Below are 16,121 nucleotides of genomic sequence, written 5' to 3'. Positions count from 1 at the left end.
TTTAAACGCCTTAAATACATAAAAATATATATATTGTGAATTTAAACAATCTAGCAGAATCAATTTTGTGTTAAAATCTTTAATATTGTAATGAATTGTGACCTTTTAATATCAAAGTCGATGTCAAAAATACTAACTAAGCTGATTCGTAGTATTTATTGATATTTTAATTTTAAAGTGACTGATGTCTAGTGTCTTTGTTAACTACAGTTTTAAATTAATCATCACATGCTTAACATTTTTTTTTTCATTAAATATAAAAGCAAGTGTTTTATTAATAAAAAAATAATGGACTTTGTTTTTATCGGATAATTTGAATTGAAACCGGTTGTAAAAAGTCTGTGTGATATTTAATTAGTAGTATTCAATTCGGAGCCAAGGTAGCTAAATTTAAATTCATATCGTTTATTTTTATTTTACAGTGACATTTTTAAGGTAGTTCATCGTTAAAAAATGTTAGAATGGCCACTATACCTATTATATACAAGACACTAATTACTTATCTTATATAGGTAAGTATCCGAGTAAATATAAACATCATGATATATATTTTTAAATTCAATAGTTACTTTTGACAAATGTTGTTTGATTTATAAATATTATATTTGAATCACAAGGAGAATTTATGATTAGGTAATCTTGACTTTTAGATAAATTAACTTCAACCTTGAACAGTTATTGTAATGTAAAAAACCTATTTAATTGTCTTCAAACGTAGAAGTACCGACTTTTTAGTGAACAAACCAATCTCGTATTCGTATTTTCGTTAGCTTAATGAGGTGCCTACATTTAAATTTCAAATAGTTTATAAAATAATAATTTTCGTTTGAAAGAATAATTAAAAATAACTTCCTCAAACTACAAACTACTAAGTTGTACATTTTTATTTGCACAAGTTTCTTGAGAGTTATTTTCTATATTTTCAACTAGCGTGGTATGAATTGTATAGAGAATTAAAAATACATTTGACTAAGTTGTTGATAAAAATTACATTGCAATTTTTTACATTTCGTGGTTTATTGCAGTCTAAAAAACCTAATTGAAGCTTTTCTGTGTAGTTAAAATAATATAATATGTGAACATTGGAAATAAAATAATGCCTGACCTTGATCATATGAAATTTCAGAATAATATGTTTGGCGTGTCTGCACATAGAAAAGCTCTACTCGATGTTAAAGATTATAATCGATCTTTAGGCTGAATATATAATTATTTTTTTAACGATAAGTCTGTAAGCTCTTATTATTATGAAATATTATGTTTTAATTAAAAGTTTTGAAATTGGTTTCGTAAATATTAATATTAAGTTTAAGTTATGAATATTATAAAAATTCTAAGTAAACATTAACATATCTTCAGTAGTTGAGTAGATTATAACACATTGCATAAGCACCAGAGTGCTTTACAAATTTCAGAAAACAATTTTTCATAAGAAAACATTGCATTTTTCTATACTGTATATTATTTCATATTTGATTTGATTAATGCCATTCTATGTGCGTCTAAATTATTTTATGTTATTTTCTTTCCGAAATATAGTTTTAGGAAGAAGTTCCCATTTTTAAATTCTTAAAAAATCTCTGTTTGCATCAAAATAAAATGTTATCAATTTTATATTTCTTGCCACTAATATTTTAACTTGATTTATAGAATATTTCGCAATCCAACAAACAGTTAGATTTACGTATTTTTGTTGATCCTTTTATGTTTAAAACCACCTACAGAATTAATTTATATTCTTCGTAAAATATTGAAAAACATGGGTACAAAAAGAAAACATATTGCTTAAGTTATAGCTTACCAGTTAGTAACTGACAATTATAAATTGTGTATACATTAATTGTATACACAAAATACAATAGGTTTCTAGTGTTTCTACCTTAAGAAATTTTTAAATATTTCTGTTTTGGGTGATTGTTATTTTTACAAATATGAAATGCTAACGAATTGGTACACAGATGAGATGAGACATTCTTTGAAATGTCTAATTAAATCATTGTTGATCAAACACCGACTTATTGAACAATAGTACCCTATGTAAATAACTAATTTAAATTTTAAAGTTCTATTATTATATTATTCATCTAATATTCTAAAAATAATTATTGTTTTCTCTAAGTCTCGTTATAATTGTTGGACAATAAAGTAAAAAGAAATGATTCCAACAATTTATTTTTACTTATAAAAACAGAGATGCAGAAAGTCTACTCAAATTTAAATGAAAATCAACATAGTATTTTGGTATACCGACCAAGCAATTATACTTATTAATCTGATTTAAAATATCGAAATTGTAATTGAATTGTCTTTTATTAGGTGGATAAGTACATATTATGAGATTAAAATTTCTTTTATAACTCTGTTCTCTAATGTCAATCGTTATAAGTATAATACTATACATTTTTATAATATTGATTTTGTATTAATTAGTTCTATACCTACTAGATAATCAATATTGAAATCTTGCTTTTCCAAAACCTTGTAAATACCTAGTTGAATAAAATGTATTCACATAATATAACTAAAAATAATTATACTATTATTTGTATTATAATGATTATTGTATAATTTCATCGGGTACCTACGATAATTTATTGTTGTTTGTATGAATTATTAAAACGCATTTTCATATATTAATGGCATACATATACGGGTATAATATTTTAGCGATGTATAAATTTTAAATATAAAAATGAGCCGACGAATTATGATGGATACAGAAACAAAAATTATAAATGTGAACACAGTAATCATTAATGATGAATGTTGTTTAATATTTTATACAGAAGCACCTATAAACAGTTCTTAAATATACATTTTGTATTGCTCAGGTCAAGAGACATTAAACCCTTCAAGTAATAATTCAAATTTCACAATGGCTCAAAAATGTAATGTGTATTCCATGTAAACTCGTTATTTTATGAACTTTTATATAAAAAAAAAAACACATCGTACGTCGTAGGTGGATACAGTAATCTGTTTACTGGCATAATTATTATCACCAGAATACAAATAAAGGCCAATGTTATTATGTAGTGACAGTTAAATGTATAGAAGTTACGACACTGTGATAATTATTTCTCACACCACATTAGGTTTTGATAAACAAACACAATAATAATAAACATTTTGAATATTTAACACAATAAATAATGTGCATAACAATTGGTATTTCCATTAAGGTCATTCTGGATAACTTATATAATTTCCACATTGCACAGAATTTTGCATAATTCGGCCGTTTGGACTATTAATAATCCTAGAATTCACTCTAATCATAATAAACTTTTGAAATTCTAAGTTTACTTATTTAGTTTCATTGGTTGACCATTAGTTTTAATTTGAATGCTCAATTAATGTAATTGCAAATTAAGAATTTCCGTTATGTTAATATTAATATTGTTCAGATATAGATAAGACAAACAAATATTATTTTAAATTATGTTAATTTTGAGTTCACAGCTATAAATTTACACAGAGACTTTAATTTAAATTTATAATGATTCTTAATATTTATAATATGATTTTTAGTCCTTTAGACACAAAATTAAAACAAAAACCAATTAATTATTTTTATATTTTAAACGTCAGTATGAATAATATTGACAAAAAAATGTTGCACCTGAAAAGTTGTAAGATAAACAACTAATAACTATTGTAACATACAAATAATTATGCCATGTACAATTTTAAAATAAAAAAAAATTGTTTGTATGTTCCTGTATTACTTATAATATGATGACGAATTTATTTTAATTACATTTCGGTCATTTTGTAGACCTTAATTATTTATGAAATCATTTTCTAAACTAGTTTTTAACTTATTTTATTGAAAATATAGAACTTTTTGAAATATTGCGGTTGAGTAAAAATCAATAAAGGAACTACTTACATTGTGACGCAGGGCCACTTGTAAATATTTTTAAAAATGTATTTTAAGTTAAAAGCTTTAACGTACTATACTTATTTGATTTTACTTTAATTAGTGTGTTATAAAAAGTTAAACATACGAAACAAAATAAAAAAATAATTTTAATTTTGATGATTATTATTAGTTTTGATTATTGATCGTCAAATACCATACGTGGTCATATAAACAGATAATTTACAGATAAAATACATATTTAGAATAAATAAAATAGTTCTACTTGACTTTGAAATTTAATTGTCTGTATAAACATTTTTTTAATCCTGAATTCGAGAAATAAATGTGGTATACCTTATATATTTTTTAATAATTATAATAGTGGTTATTTAATCTAAAACTGTGCTATAATGATGCTTATTGTTTGCAATGAACAGTGTTCAGCTATAGTTGCGTTATTGTGTGAAGTTTTTCATTTGAAAAGAAGTAATAAATATTATTTTCGTCCCATTATAAACAAATATTGTCCTTATTAATCATTGTGAAAGTTTAGTGTGCGTTTTATTATAAAACAATTTGAATTAATATAAGCTATAATATATATGTGTGTTTGTGATTTTAGTACATTTTTAATTGCATGACATTACAAGACAAAGAGTCCAATACATTTGCTTTAAAAGAAGTAGTTGAGTAAAAACAAAAAATGTATTCTCTGACACGGAACTGTACCTATAGTGTACCTATTTGCATAAGATAAGTTATACATTTTAAAGCACACTTCACCGATATAATAGTTTGAATTAATTACGAACGATGTTGTGCACAATTATTAGGGTTTAGAATTAAATATGACTCATTTAATAAATATAAATAATCGAAAACGTATTTTAAAAATGTATTTTAATTTCCTTTTGCAAATATAGAAAAATTTATCTTTTCTCTTCCTCATTACACTTATAACCTTTCATTTATCACAATACCACTAATAATGTATTCAACTTAATTTATAGTGAAACATAAAAAAATATTTTAGGTCAAAAATAAAAATAAAATTTGACCACAATTAATAAATTGCTGAAAATGTTAAATCGGGTAGACTATAATAATTGTGTTGGAATTAGAAAATAATTGAATCTAAGTACATTTTGTTGAAATGTGCTGTGCCGTAAACTTCACTTTTTTCAATTTATTGGTTGTTTTTTCTCACTTTGAAAAACAACTACAAAATTCGAAAAATGACTTTTTCAAAGCACCAACTAGATCATATTTCCAATCTAAAAAGTTACTACATGGTACTTTTGAAGTTCTTCTCCTCCATAAATACTGGACAGTGGAAACATACATAACAACAGAAAAAAAGCATAATTTAAAAAATAATAAATTCCTTCCTAATCTAAAATGATAAAAAAAAAATGAATTATGCCTGATCAAATGACTACTGACCTTGGGCACTTGTCAAGCTTTGCTCACCTTGGTGAAGAGATGAAGCTCGTAGATGCTAACATGACTATAGTATTTACAAAGGGTGTGTTTATACAATTTTGTAATTTGTTATAAAATATAGTTTTTAACTATTGAAACAATGAGGACATATAACATATACTACACGACGCTGCTATTAGAAAAAAATAGAGCTATTTGTAAAAACAAAACTATATGAAATAAAAATAGTGAAGTTAGTAAAATGGTTATAATCTAAACAGACAATACCAAGGGAACTGACAATATTATTAATGATTCTAACTGTTAATAAAATATCGACTGTTTTCGTTCGGTAGATTAGAATAGTATCTTCGGCGTCAATGAACATTTTAAAAGAAACTTTTGTTGTGTTATCAAACATAATAAATTATGTGCATCCATATATAGCCATTGGAATGTCTGTGTTATATTATTATTATTTTAGAAAAAAAGTTTCTTTTTTTATCTGGTTGTATTTATATCCATTGTGATTGCACTATAGAAGGACATGAACGTAGATAGCACTATGGGCTTCCGCGTTCTGAATATCCTACAATGCAGACAGAGCACCGAATATTATATAAAAAAAATGTATTAATCTAACACTTTGCATCGCATAATGTTATATTATAACGTACCTATATAGGTACATGAATATTGTGACATAAAATATGTCCAAATTATATTTAAATCAAATCACGGGATAGCTGATTACAGAGTGGCCATATGTGGTGTGAGGTCATAACCATACGAATTTCATAATATACAAATATGTGGACAAACGCACCCACGACGTTCTGCCCAACAACACAGATGTTTTGCTGGTGATAAATAAGTTACTCCACGATACGTATAAATCGACGACATCATCGAGATCCCTTAACGTTTCGTTGAACCAATTCTCATTAATAATACGAGAGACGATACTAAAATATTTTAATATATAAGGATCAAACAAAATCTACACAGCAACCGGTATCTTATTAACCAATTTCAAGACGCATCTTTTACGCTGGTTAGTGTGGACTTCGATATGTTTTTGCCATTCAAACAACGAGTACTTGCAACGTTCATACGCTTATATATGTACCCATATTGAGTTACTTCAATATCCGGATATGATCACAGGGTTATCCATCCTATATTATTAACCAAATTCATTCACTTGTTTTATTTCTCCATATTTAACCTACTACCATCCATAGCCAATATTAAGTTTAAGCCTTAAAGCTTAGTAACCATTAGCGTATATTATATAATTTAGGTATCGTATTTATTGATTAATAATTATTAAAAGTATTGTTATAGCAGAGTATGATTATTCAGGTTATATAAGTAATTGTTTGGAATCATTAGCATTACAATAATATAATTCAGAACTCATATAAATTTATGACTTAATCGTAGTATTACTATTTAATTACTAAAATTACATTCAGCTGGCAATTGGGGTCAGACAATGACTTATGGTAGAAACAATTGTATGAATATTTAGAAACTGAAATCATTTTCTGTTAAATTCTTAAATGATAATCACGCAAGTAACCTAGCTTGCACCAAAAAATACTATACAACCACAACAGAACCTATACATGACACTGTTAGTAATAACTATCTACGATAAAAAAACGTATAAACATTATTACATAAAAGGTGTTCGAATTACTTGAATTCTAAAAAATATCGTAGGAGAAAAGAGACCCAGTGGAAAGATATTTACGAATATATCAGCACGTTATTAAAAAACACCTACCACAAAGAAGGAGAACGAATTAAAACGTAGTCACATAGCGTTTATACATACACATCAGACATAACTTGTCATATAAGTAATAAAGTAGTAGAATAATTTTACTTACTTAAAAGTTATAACATTAAACTACTAAACAATCTCAGATGACACCAGCACGCTTAAGAACATGTGCGATTTTCACACCCATCACAGTCCAACATGTTATGTTATTACTTATACGCATATAGAATTATGATATAGATACTAATATTTAAAAAACTGTTTAATACTTGTAGTAGAGTAGCAGAGGTCGTCGTGGCATCTTCATTTTAGGAGGACCACATTCGGACGGATCACAATCGACCTCCTGTCACACACCGTGATTCACGTATTTCAGTATTTGTCTCCTATATATCCTTCGGAAATCACTTGCCAATGTCCGACAGCCTCGTGTTTGTTTTTTTAGTCTACTGCAATATTTTCGGTGAAGAGTCTAAATAATATATTTGAACGAAGACACGAGCATAAAACTTTAAACCGAAGTGACAAGAAAAACGTTAATCGTCAAGAACAGCGGCGAACGAAAAGCTTATAACCCTAAATTCTTTTCACCAGAATTCCTCGAACGATATCATCGATCGGGTTTTCCAGTGTCTATCGCCGTGTGAAAATTACTTACAACTCACTGTGTATAGATCCCCTAGCCGCGACACCGAGTCCATTGATGGTAGACATATCCCCTCCCTCCACTACCCATTCACAGTCATTTATCCCTCACGATACATTTGTCTCTTTATCAACCCGATAACTTATAATAATTGCAAATGTCGCGACCGGCCGATTCTCTACAACGACTTGGGTGATTATAAATGGGGAAATATTCCCACCGGAATTCTCTTTTGCCTCAAAAGATAAATGATCTCGGTATGCTGAAATGATACGACCGCCGACGCAGCCGTTTCTTTACAGTTTGCTTTCGTTCATTATTCCCCTAGAATAATAATGATCATTGACCGTCGACAGCACTGTGAATCTGTTGGTCAAAAGATTAAGAAAACACTATCGTTTTTAATTAGACTCATTTCTCGTATCCGTACATTGCGTATTGTATTGAAGTATAGAATCACGGGATGATATTAAATATGGCGAATTACAAAATTCATCCAACCGTATACAATGTTGATCTTGGCAATTTTGTATTGTGAATACGACCGCGAAATAAAATGAGTTACTCACACAAATAATACAATAACAACTATTGATTAGTGTTAAATACTTTGAATTAAATATTAATATTGTTGATTAGATTTACTTATCCACACAAATGGATATATTTTATTATGTTGCACTAAATCATTTAAGAAATGTTAACCTTTCCCAATGCCAATGATTGAATAGATATTTAATTGGAGGTTTCCTAAATGAAACATTTCATTAACATGAATACAGCGAATAGTTTGCTCATCACACCATACTAGACTATTACTGCGAAGTTAATTTAGATTTATTAACACGATTATGATAACATGGCGTCCTGGATGGTTAATTTAGCTATATCACAAATTCACAGGTACATCCAATATTTTGTGTTACGGTTGCCTGATGGCAATCACTATTAATTTAATGATCATAACATTATAATAATATATACAATTTTGTATACAAAATGTATGGTATAAAATCAGAATTTGATAACTATTAACATTGGTTGAAAAAAATTATGACGATGAAAAACAAAATTTTGGACAAAATATTTTATCTACCTATTGCCTTCTCAAATTAATTTAATATAAGCTGTGATTTATAAATCGTTTTTATTAAAATTGTGAATACATTGACGAATTTTACACCACCAAATATAAAATACATAAATTAAATGATTACCTAATCATTTAAATGCCACAAGGGTCGTAGGCAATTTGAATCAGTTTTTATTGAAATCAAATTCTAATGTTTTTCTGTGATCGTAAATATAAAATTATAAGTGCCAAATATCTAAGAACATTTTGTTTAAAAATAATATTTGTATTCCTTGGGTCACATGTGATTTTTTTTTAAATTTGTGAAACGATCATAATGTAACGTAAGTAATATTAATTTAATAATGTACTTTAAATATTAATTATTTGAATTTGAGTTCTTTCATTTAAAAGGATATGCTTCGATTTACTTCAACAGTATGTTTACAACCTACATTAGGTACCTATACTATTCGCTAAAACACCAATGGACTGGCCATGTTTCATTATTTAAACATTAAATGTACGATACTCATACTGTTATTATAGTCATAAAACACGGTGCATTTAAAATAAACAAAGGTTAAGTTCCTAGTAATAAAATGACGAGCATTCAAAATAAGATTTATCATCAACGGTTTTTTTTTGTCATGCATATAATTAGAACATTTAATTATTCTAATTACTAGGTCACGTGTTTGGAAGCTATGAACAATTTTTGACTTAAATACAATACTTATAATGTGATTTAATTTGTAAGAATGGTAGTAAAATTGTTTTATAACTTATTAATATCAATAAGTCAAGAGTACGTATACAAGGAATTACACAAACATTTATGGAAGTTAAACGACGGTTTTGTCTTTAAATGTTTTTTTCGTTCCTATTCTATCTTGAAAATTGTCTTTTATTCTTTTGTTATTATTATTTAATTGTATTTGTCGGGTAACATCGAGATAGAAATGGCAAATTTATCGAGTGGGTAGACTCTTAATAAATTGACGTTAAATGAGTGTGATGCAGTTGGAACATTTAACTTGGAAAAAAAGTTTCTCTTTCCTTAAGCTTAATACGTTGAAACTGCAATTTTAGAACCGTTTATTAATGCATTCAACTATCCCAAATCAGTAATTAATTTCACTTAAAAATAACAGAAGGAGTTTTTCAAAGCATTTCTCAATTGTTAATGACCACACTAAACTTCTGAATTTTTAAAACAGGATTATATTATAAATGAATTAGCCGCTAGCCAACAACCAATACCATAAAACCGCATTTGCATGTAAAAATTATATAGTTTTATAATCATAATCGATGAATTTTTGAAAGGTAGTTGATTACTTTTTTTCTTTTTTTTTTTATATTGTTAGTACATATTTTTATAATAACTATGACATAAATGTTTTATTTATTTCATAATCAAAGATTGTGTGGACATTGTTTATACTAAAAAGATAATTTGCACTGATTCTAACCAAATTAGGATCATTTTAAATCAAACTTGTCTACGTATTGAAATAATGAGTTTTTAAAAATGATAAATATGTATTGTTCATCTTTATAGGTGTATAACATATTCTATTTATCTATATTATATTAATGCAAAACTTAGTGCAAAAATATATTTATGAAATTTGAATTTTGTTAGTTTGCTTTTTTAATATTGCGATCCATTAAAAAACATCAAATTGTCTTTTTTTATATTTTTTGAAAGAATATAAAAGTTTTGTATACTTTTAAAAAATTAAATTTATTAGTCCGTTTGTTTCACTTAAATTTATTATTATACACATGATGATCTTCACATGCAAATATAGTATTATTACTTTAGAGAAGCTACATAATATCTTAGTACTCTCTGGTTACTTAATATACCTTGTGGTCGATTAGGAGTACATAAGAAGTCGAATGAAACTCGAATTTCAATAAACTAAGGTAATATATTATTTGATTATACTTTACTATTTTCCTGAGCGAACTTTTCAGCCAACTTATAAGTTTCTTGTAGATACCATGCTTTGCAGTAGTCACCGACACCTGCCAAACATCTTGCAGCTACAGGCAAGTTCATAAGCTGTAGGCCAATATCTGACAGGTTTTGCCACATTCCATCAACTTCATACTGATGATCATCACTATCTTCTAAACTTTCCAGGTATAATATAGCCCGTCCAAAATCACTGTCGTGAACAGCCGTGCCAAATTCTACAAGACGTTCGTCCAAGTCGTATGTGTGATGTCGTTCGCCTTCTTGGCAACGGATCTGCATACAAATATTAAATAAAACAAAATAGAGACAAGTAGACGACCATTGAACATATATTATTCTATGTCTAACTTCCACCGTGGAGTTAAAACAATATTTATGAATTTATAGTTAGTATTAATTAAAAAAAGTGTACCTACACTATATTGGTACGTGAATAAAAGCAGAAAAGATTTTTTTTTCAATCTTATAAAAAAAAATTCATCATGATATTTTGGACTTAGATAATTCATAGATAAAAGTATATAGATAACGAGTAAAACAACTTGCTTACAACGTGTAGTACTATTTTTGTGCATAATTATGTTTTAATGAGCACAATAAAAAATAAAAAATGCAAATTAGCTACCAAATCATCTTATATTATTGTTTGTTACATTGTTTTTATCTTTAACTATATCATTGTTATTACTTTTGAGTTATGATTTATCACCCTTAATAAATCTTTCTTAAAAAAAAAAAATTAAACGAAGTAATTAACATGATAAAATTATATTTAGAATGATTTGTAGTACAAAATTCTTTATAATTGTATATTTATTAACTTTATGTAAATAATTAAATGTAAATTTGTGATGATAATGACCATTTGAATATTATTCGTAGGATTTATGACAATATGATAAAAAAACTAAAAAAAGTATTGCATTTTTAAAAACTATAGAAAGGTTAAAAAGTTGTTAGGTACATTTTTCTTAAAAGTTACACTTAGGAATTTTCATTTGAACGATTTTTTTTAAAGAATAAATTATGTTTATAACTTTATTGACGTATTAATATAGTGGATGTGTAGTAACAGGTACTTATAGAAGTTTCTAAACTCATAGACAACAAGTAGATAAAAAAAATAAGTATAGGTAGGTTACTACTTTATGTAAAATTGTGTTATTATTCATTGATTCCCATAAAAATCATTTTTTTTTTAAATTCCTTACTAGTTAATATATAGTTTGCATTGCTCACACAATACTAGAATGTTGAGAAGTTAAAAAGAATGTTTAATAAGGGCATTGAATTGACTTTATTGTATGTTTCAATAAAATAAAATAGTATCTTATGAAAAAAAAACAATTGAACCTAAAACCTTATTGTAAGACTTGCATAGTGCTGAAAATGATTATGACATCATAGAGATGAGATTTTAGAGTTAATCTTTCATATAATTTAAAAACACGATGTTTTTTAATTTAGACCTATTTTTGCAGTAATATAATATTTGACAAAGCTTAATATTGAGTTTATTCATAATCGATAATATATAATATTCCTATAGAATTATTTCAGAAAACATTTAATAGTTATGATAATTTCCTCAAAAGATAGCCAGCTATTACTGTTCTATTTAAATATTGATAAGAAAAATTAGGTAAATTTAGTTTATAATATTTTTGAAAAACATTGCAATGTCTACAGAATAATATGATTCTTGATACGATGGTTTAATTACAGAATATGTTAACTCTTGAACTTTGAAATATACATGCTCATAATTTTATTTTTTTAAAGCCAATTAATATAGTTTGACAAGTATACAACATTACACATAGGTAATTAGATACTCGGAAATTAATGAAATTCAAAGTATTAATTTGAATGGCGGCAAACACATTTACTAAAAGGCGTATTATGTGCATTATTGAAACCTATTACCCAGTCAATAAAGTAAATTGCATAGTCAAAATTAAAAATGGCGTGTTAGTTATTATAGTTACAAAATGTATAATATGAGACATGGGAATAATAATTTAATTGGCTTAAAATGTCACAATAATATAGTACACCAATGTTTTATAACTATTGTTTATTTAAAATAATCGTACCGAAATATATAGGCATAATAATAGTACTGTAATCACAAATAATCGAAATGAATGCCATAAATCAATTATTATACGTTATATATAACGCAAGAGAAAATATTATATGAAAAGTATTCCCATAGTTAGTTAGTTCAAAACGGGCGATCTGCATGGATAAATGTTCTGTTATAACAATATACTGTTATGTTTTCAAAGCTACTTATCGAATTCAGAAGACACTTCTGAGCTGAACTCGGTTTGCTAAAGGGTGTAACAGCGGGGTTTCGCTAATTTAACATGATGAGGTAATGGAATTTACATTACCTTCCCACTTTAAATTACTAAATCCCCATAGGACGCTGTGTAATATTCTTTATGTAATTTTTGAAACTTAAGTGATTAAAATATAATTAACGACCAAGATTTGAAAAATCTACTAAATATATTTAGATAATATCGTACATTTATTTTGGATTAGTTTTGTAGGTTTTCAGTTAAAATTGTTCCGGAATTTGAACCATCATTTAAAATGCATCAATACAAATGTTGATTAGACCATTGAATTGTGTGGAATTCTGTTTTACAGTAATTTTAAATCATTGAAAAACAAATAAGATAAAATTAATCTTTTAAGCCACACTTTTCAGTCTTTTTGCTATGTGTAACCTCTGAGGTCAAAAAAATCGTCTTTTTTCAGTACCTCATATTTTTATTCAACAAATTTTAGTTTTTCGTGTAGTAGTTGTTATTTTCGTTATCTTTGGCATTTTGGCAATGAATATCAATGAATCTTTAGTAGGTATTGTATTTCATAAACATTTTTGTTTGAAGTATGAATTTAAGCACTGTTATTGTCTAGACTTGTTAATGTTTTGAATTCGGTTGATTCGATTTTAATGCACTGTGAAAACGTCAAACAATTATTTTTTGTTTTTTAACTGTGAGGTAGGTTCCAATCGAGACAGTCTTACGATTTATAAAGTTTTTTCTTTGTCTCATTTCATCTACGCATTAACGATAAAACTACAATTTTTTTTTGCTATCTATAATTTGCATTATTTCGACTTTTTGATTTGTTATAATATAGTGATTAGTATAAGTATAATATTAGTGATAACGAGTGCGACTGCCATCGGCCCACTCGATCCTCATACGCCTCAGAGATTTAGTGGTCGAATAATAATAGTTTTTGTGTATTAAGAAAACTCCTGTACACTATTGATATTGTACTTAGTCTAGGCCCCTTAAATAATAATTGCGTATGTAAGAGAACGTGGCGGATCAAAAGTTTTGACGTTGGTTCATGTTTACAGACATGCCTACCTGCCTAAAATTCTTGTGATGTTGGTACCGAAAAAATCGCGAATATTTATTGCAAGATTTTTGCCATTCGATAAAATAATTTCTCTCTGAAACTCACTGAATGTTTTTTTTCTTACGTGAACGGAATCTCGATGAGAATAACAAACAATGCTTGTATAGATAGTTCCTCTAGTATGTAATATGTATCGAGTTAGCTAAGTGCTCGGTTGTGTGTGCGTGCGTGCGTGCGAGCATGCGTGTATGTGTGTGTGGGTAGGTATGTGTGTGCGAGTACGTCTCGCCCATGTGTACCTCCCATTAGCTGTTAAATTGTGTCCTTATCATGAAATTGCTAAAGGTATATGAAACAGTGCTGTGTTGTCGGGTAACAATAATAATCGATATCCTCTCTCTCGGTCGGTCTGTCCCGGCATAACAAAATAAACCGTTTCGCCTCGTACACGAAGGAAAAATCCATCTGCCGCTGCTGCTCCTGCAGTTCGTGCGAATAATGAAGTGTTTTCAATGTACCGCGTCCGTACATTTGCTGAAATCAGGGACTACGTTTCAAGTAAATAGGTATAGTTTTTGACCTACACTCATTTTGGGCCGGACGAGGGCGAGACTATGAGCGCATCGAGTTCTCTAGTTGTTAATGTTAATAACTCTTAGTCGGCTCGGACGTTATAATAATAATAATTCCGACTCGTGTACACGGCATAGACAGCACGTCTCGTTTGTCAGCTGATTGACAGCGACCTACCTTATCGGTGGAGGAGGTGAGTTTTGAAAAAAAACAGACGCTAATATTGTTATTATTGCAGTAACGAGTGCATCGATAACCTATAGTGTGAACTGAAGTGCTTTTAATTCGTATCCGTATTCAAAGTGTTTTGTCGTTATTTTACACCGTGTCTGTTGTTTTCTCATAAGTTAGCCATCAGGACAATTAAATAGTATTTGATTATTCAAAACTCATATAAATAATTATCACTCTTCTTCAAAATTGACTTTTCTTATATAAACATCTTATGCGAATCAGTTAAACGATAGAGCGGATTTATGTAATTAATATTATGAAGTAATATGTCACACTATTTTTATTGTATAAAATAAACCCGTATAATTATTGAAAAGATATACACGTATTTATTATATTATATGAGTTATTATTAATTATGATTAATGTGTAATATAATTTCATAAGTTTCCAAAAAACAATTTAAATTTAATTGTTCTTTATGAATTGACAAAAATATAATTAATCGTTTTAATTTTGATCGTTCAAAACTTATTCATTTCAATCAATTATTTATCTGAATATCATGAATGTTTGTTGTCACAAAAGTTTACACAACGAGCGCTTTCTTATTTCACCATTTAAGTCAAACATTACGGCGTAATGAATAATACAAATTTATAATTATGGAGATTTTGTATTTATTTTAGTGATTGTATATTTAGTTCTATGTTTGATTTTAAAAAAATGTAAAAATTCAACTTTGATCAGATTTGTATTAATAAGAACAGTATATTGCAGTGATTTTAAAACTCTATATTCTATTAAAATATATTGGATATTGTTATTATATGTAGATAAATATTTTACTTTTGACACATTTTATTTTCAATGTCAAAGTTAAACAATTAAAAAATGTTTTATCTAAATAGTTATTAGGTTATTTGATTTTCAATAGTGGTGGATAATTAATATTAAAATGTGAAACAGATCAAAATAGTCGCAGCTTGAGGAAGCTTTATGATCTAAAATTAGATTACGATCAAAATGACTGGATTTTTTTTGTGGAATACAAATAAAAAAAAAACCATTTATTATATTAATACATGTTTATATGTAGGTATACGCAACATAATTTAACGCTTTAAACTTATAATAATATTAATCATTGTGTTTTATGAAAATTAAAATTATAAATGTGAGGACAAAAAAAAAGGA

General features: G+C 27.3%; 1 protein-coding gene across 2 annotated transcripts in view; it reads right to left on the bottom strand.

The window, feature by feature from the left end:
- Positions 1-16,121, bottom strand: part of LOC111027731 (intraflagellar transport protein 172 homolog) — a 96,263-nt gene that overhangs the window by 43,749 nt on the left and 36,393 nt on the right. For both annotated transcript variants that reach the window (XM_022306143.1, XM_022306144.1), the window contains one exon: positions 10,760-11,060. In XM_022306143.1, the coding sequence (XP_022161835.1) occupies positions 10,760-11,060 (301 nt within the window). The remainder of the gene's footprint in view (positions 1-10,759; positions 11,061-16,121) is intronic.

This window comes from Myzus persicae, unplaced genomic scaffold, assembly GCF_001856785.1.
Source record: "Myzus persicae strain clone G006 unplaced genomic scaffold, MPER_G0061.0, whole genome shotgun sequence".
Taxonomy (NCBI): domain Eukaryota; kingdom Metazoa; phylum Arthropoda; class Insecta; order Hemiptera; family Aphididae; genus Myzus; species Myzus persicae.
The sequence above is the reverse complement of the archived record's forward strand: the minus strand, read 5'-3'. Positions and strand labels throughout refer to the sequence as shown.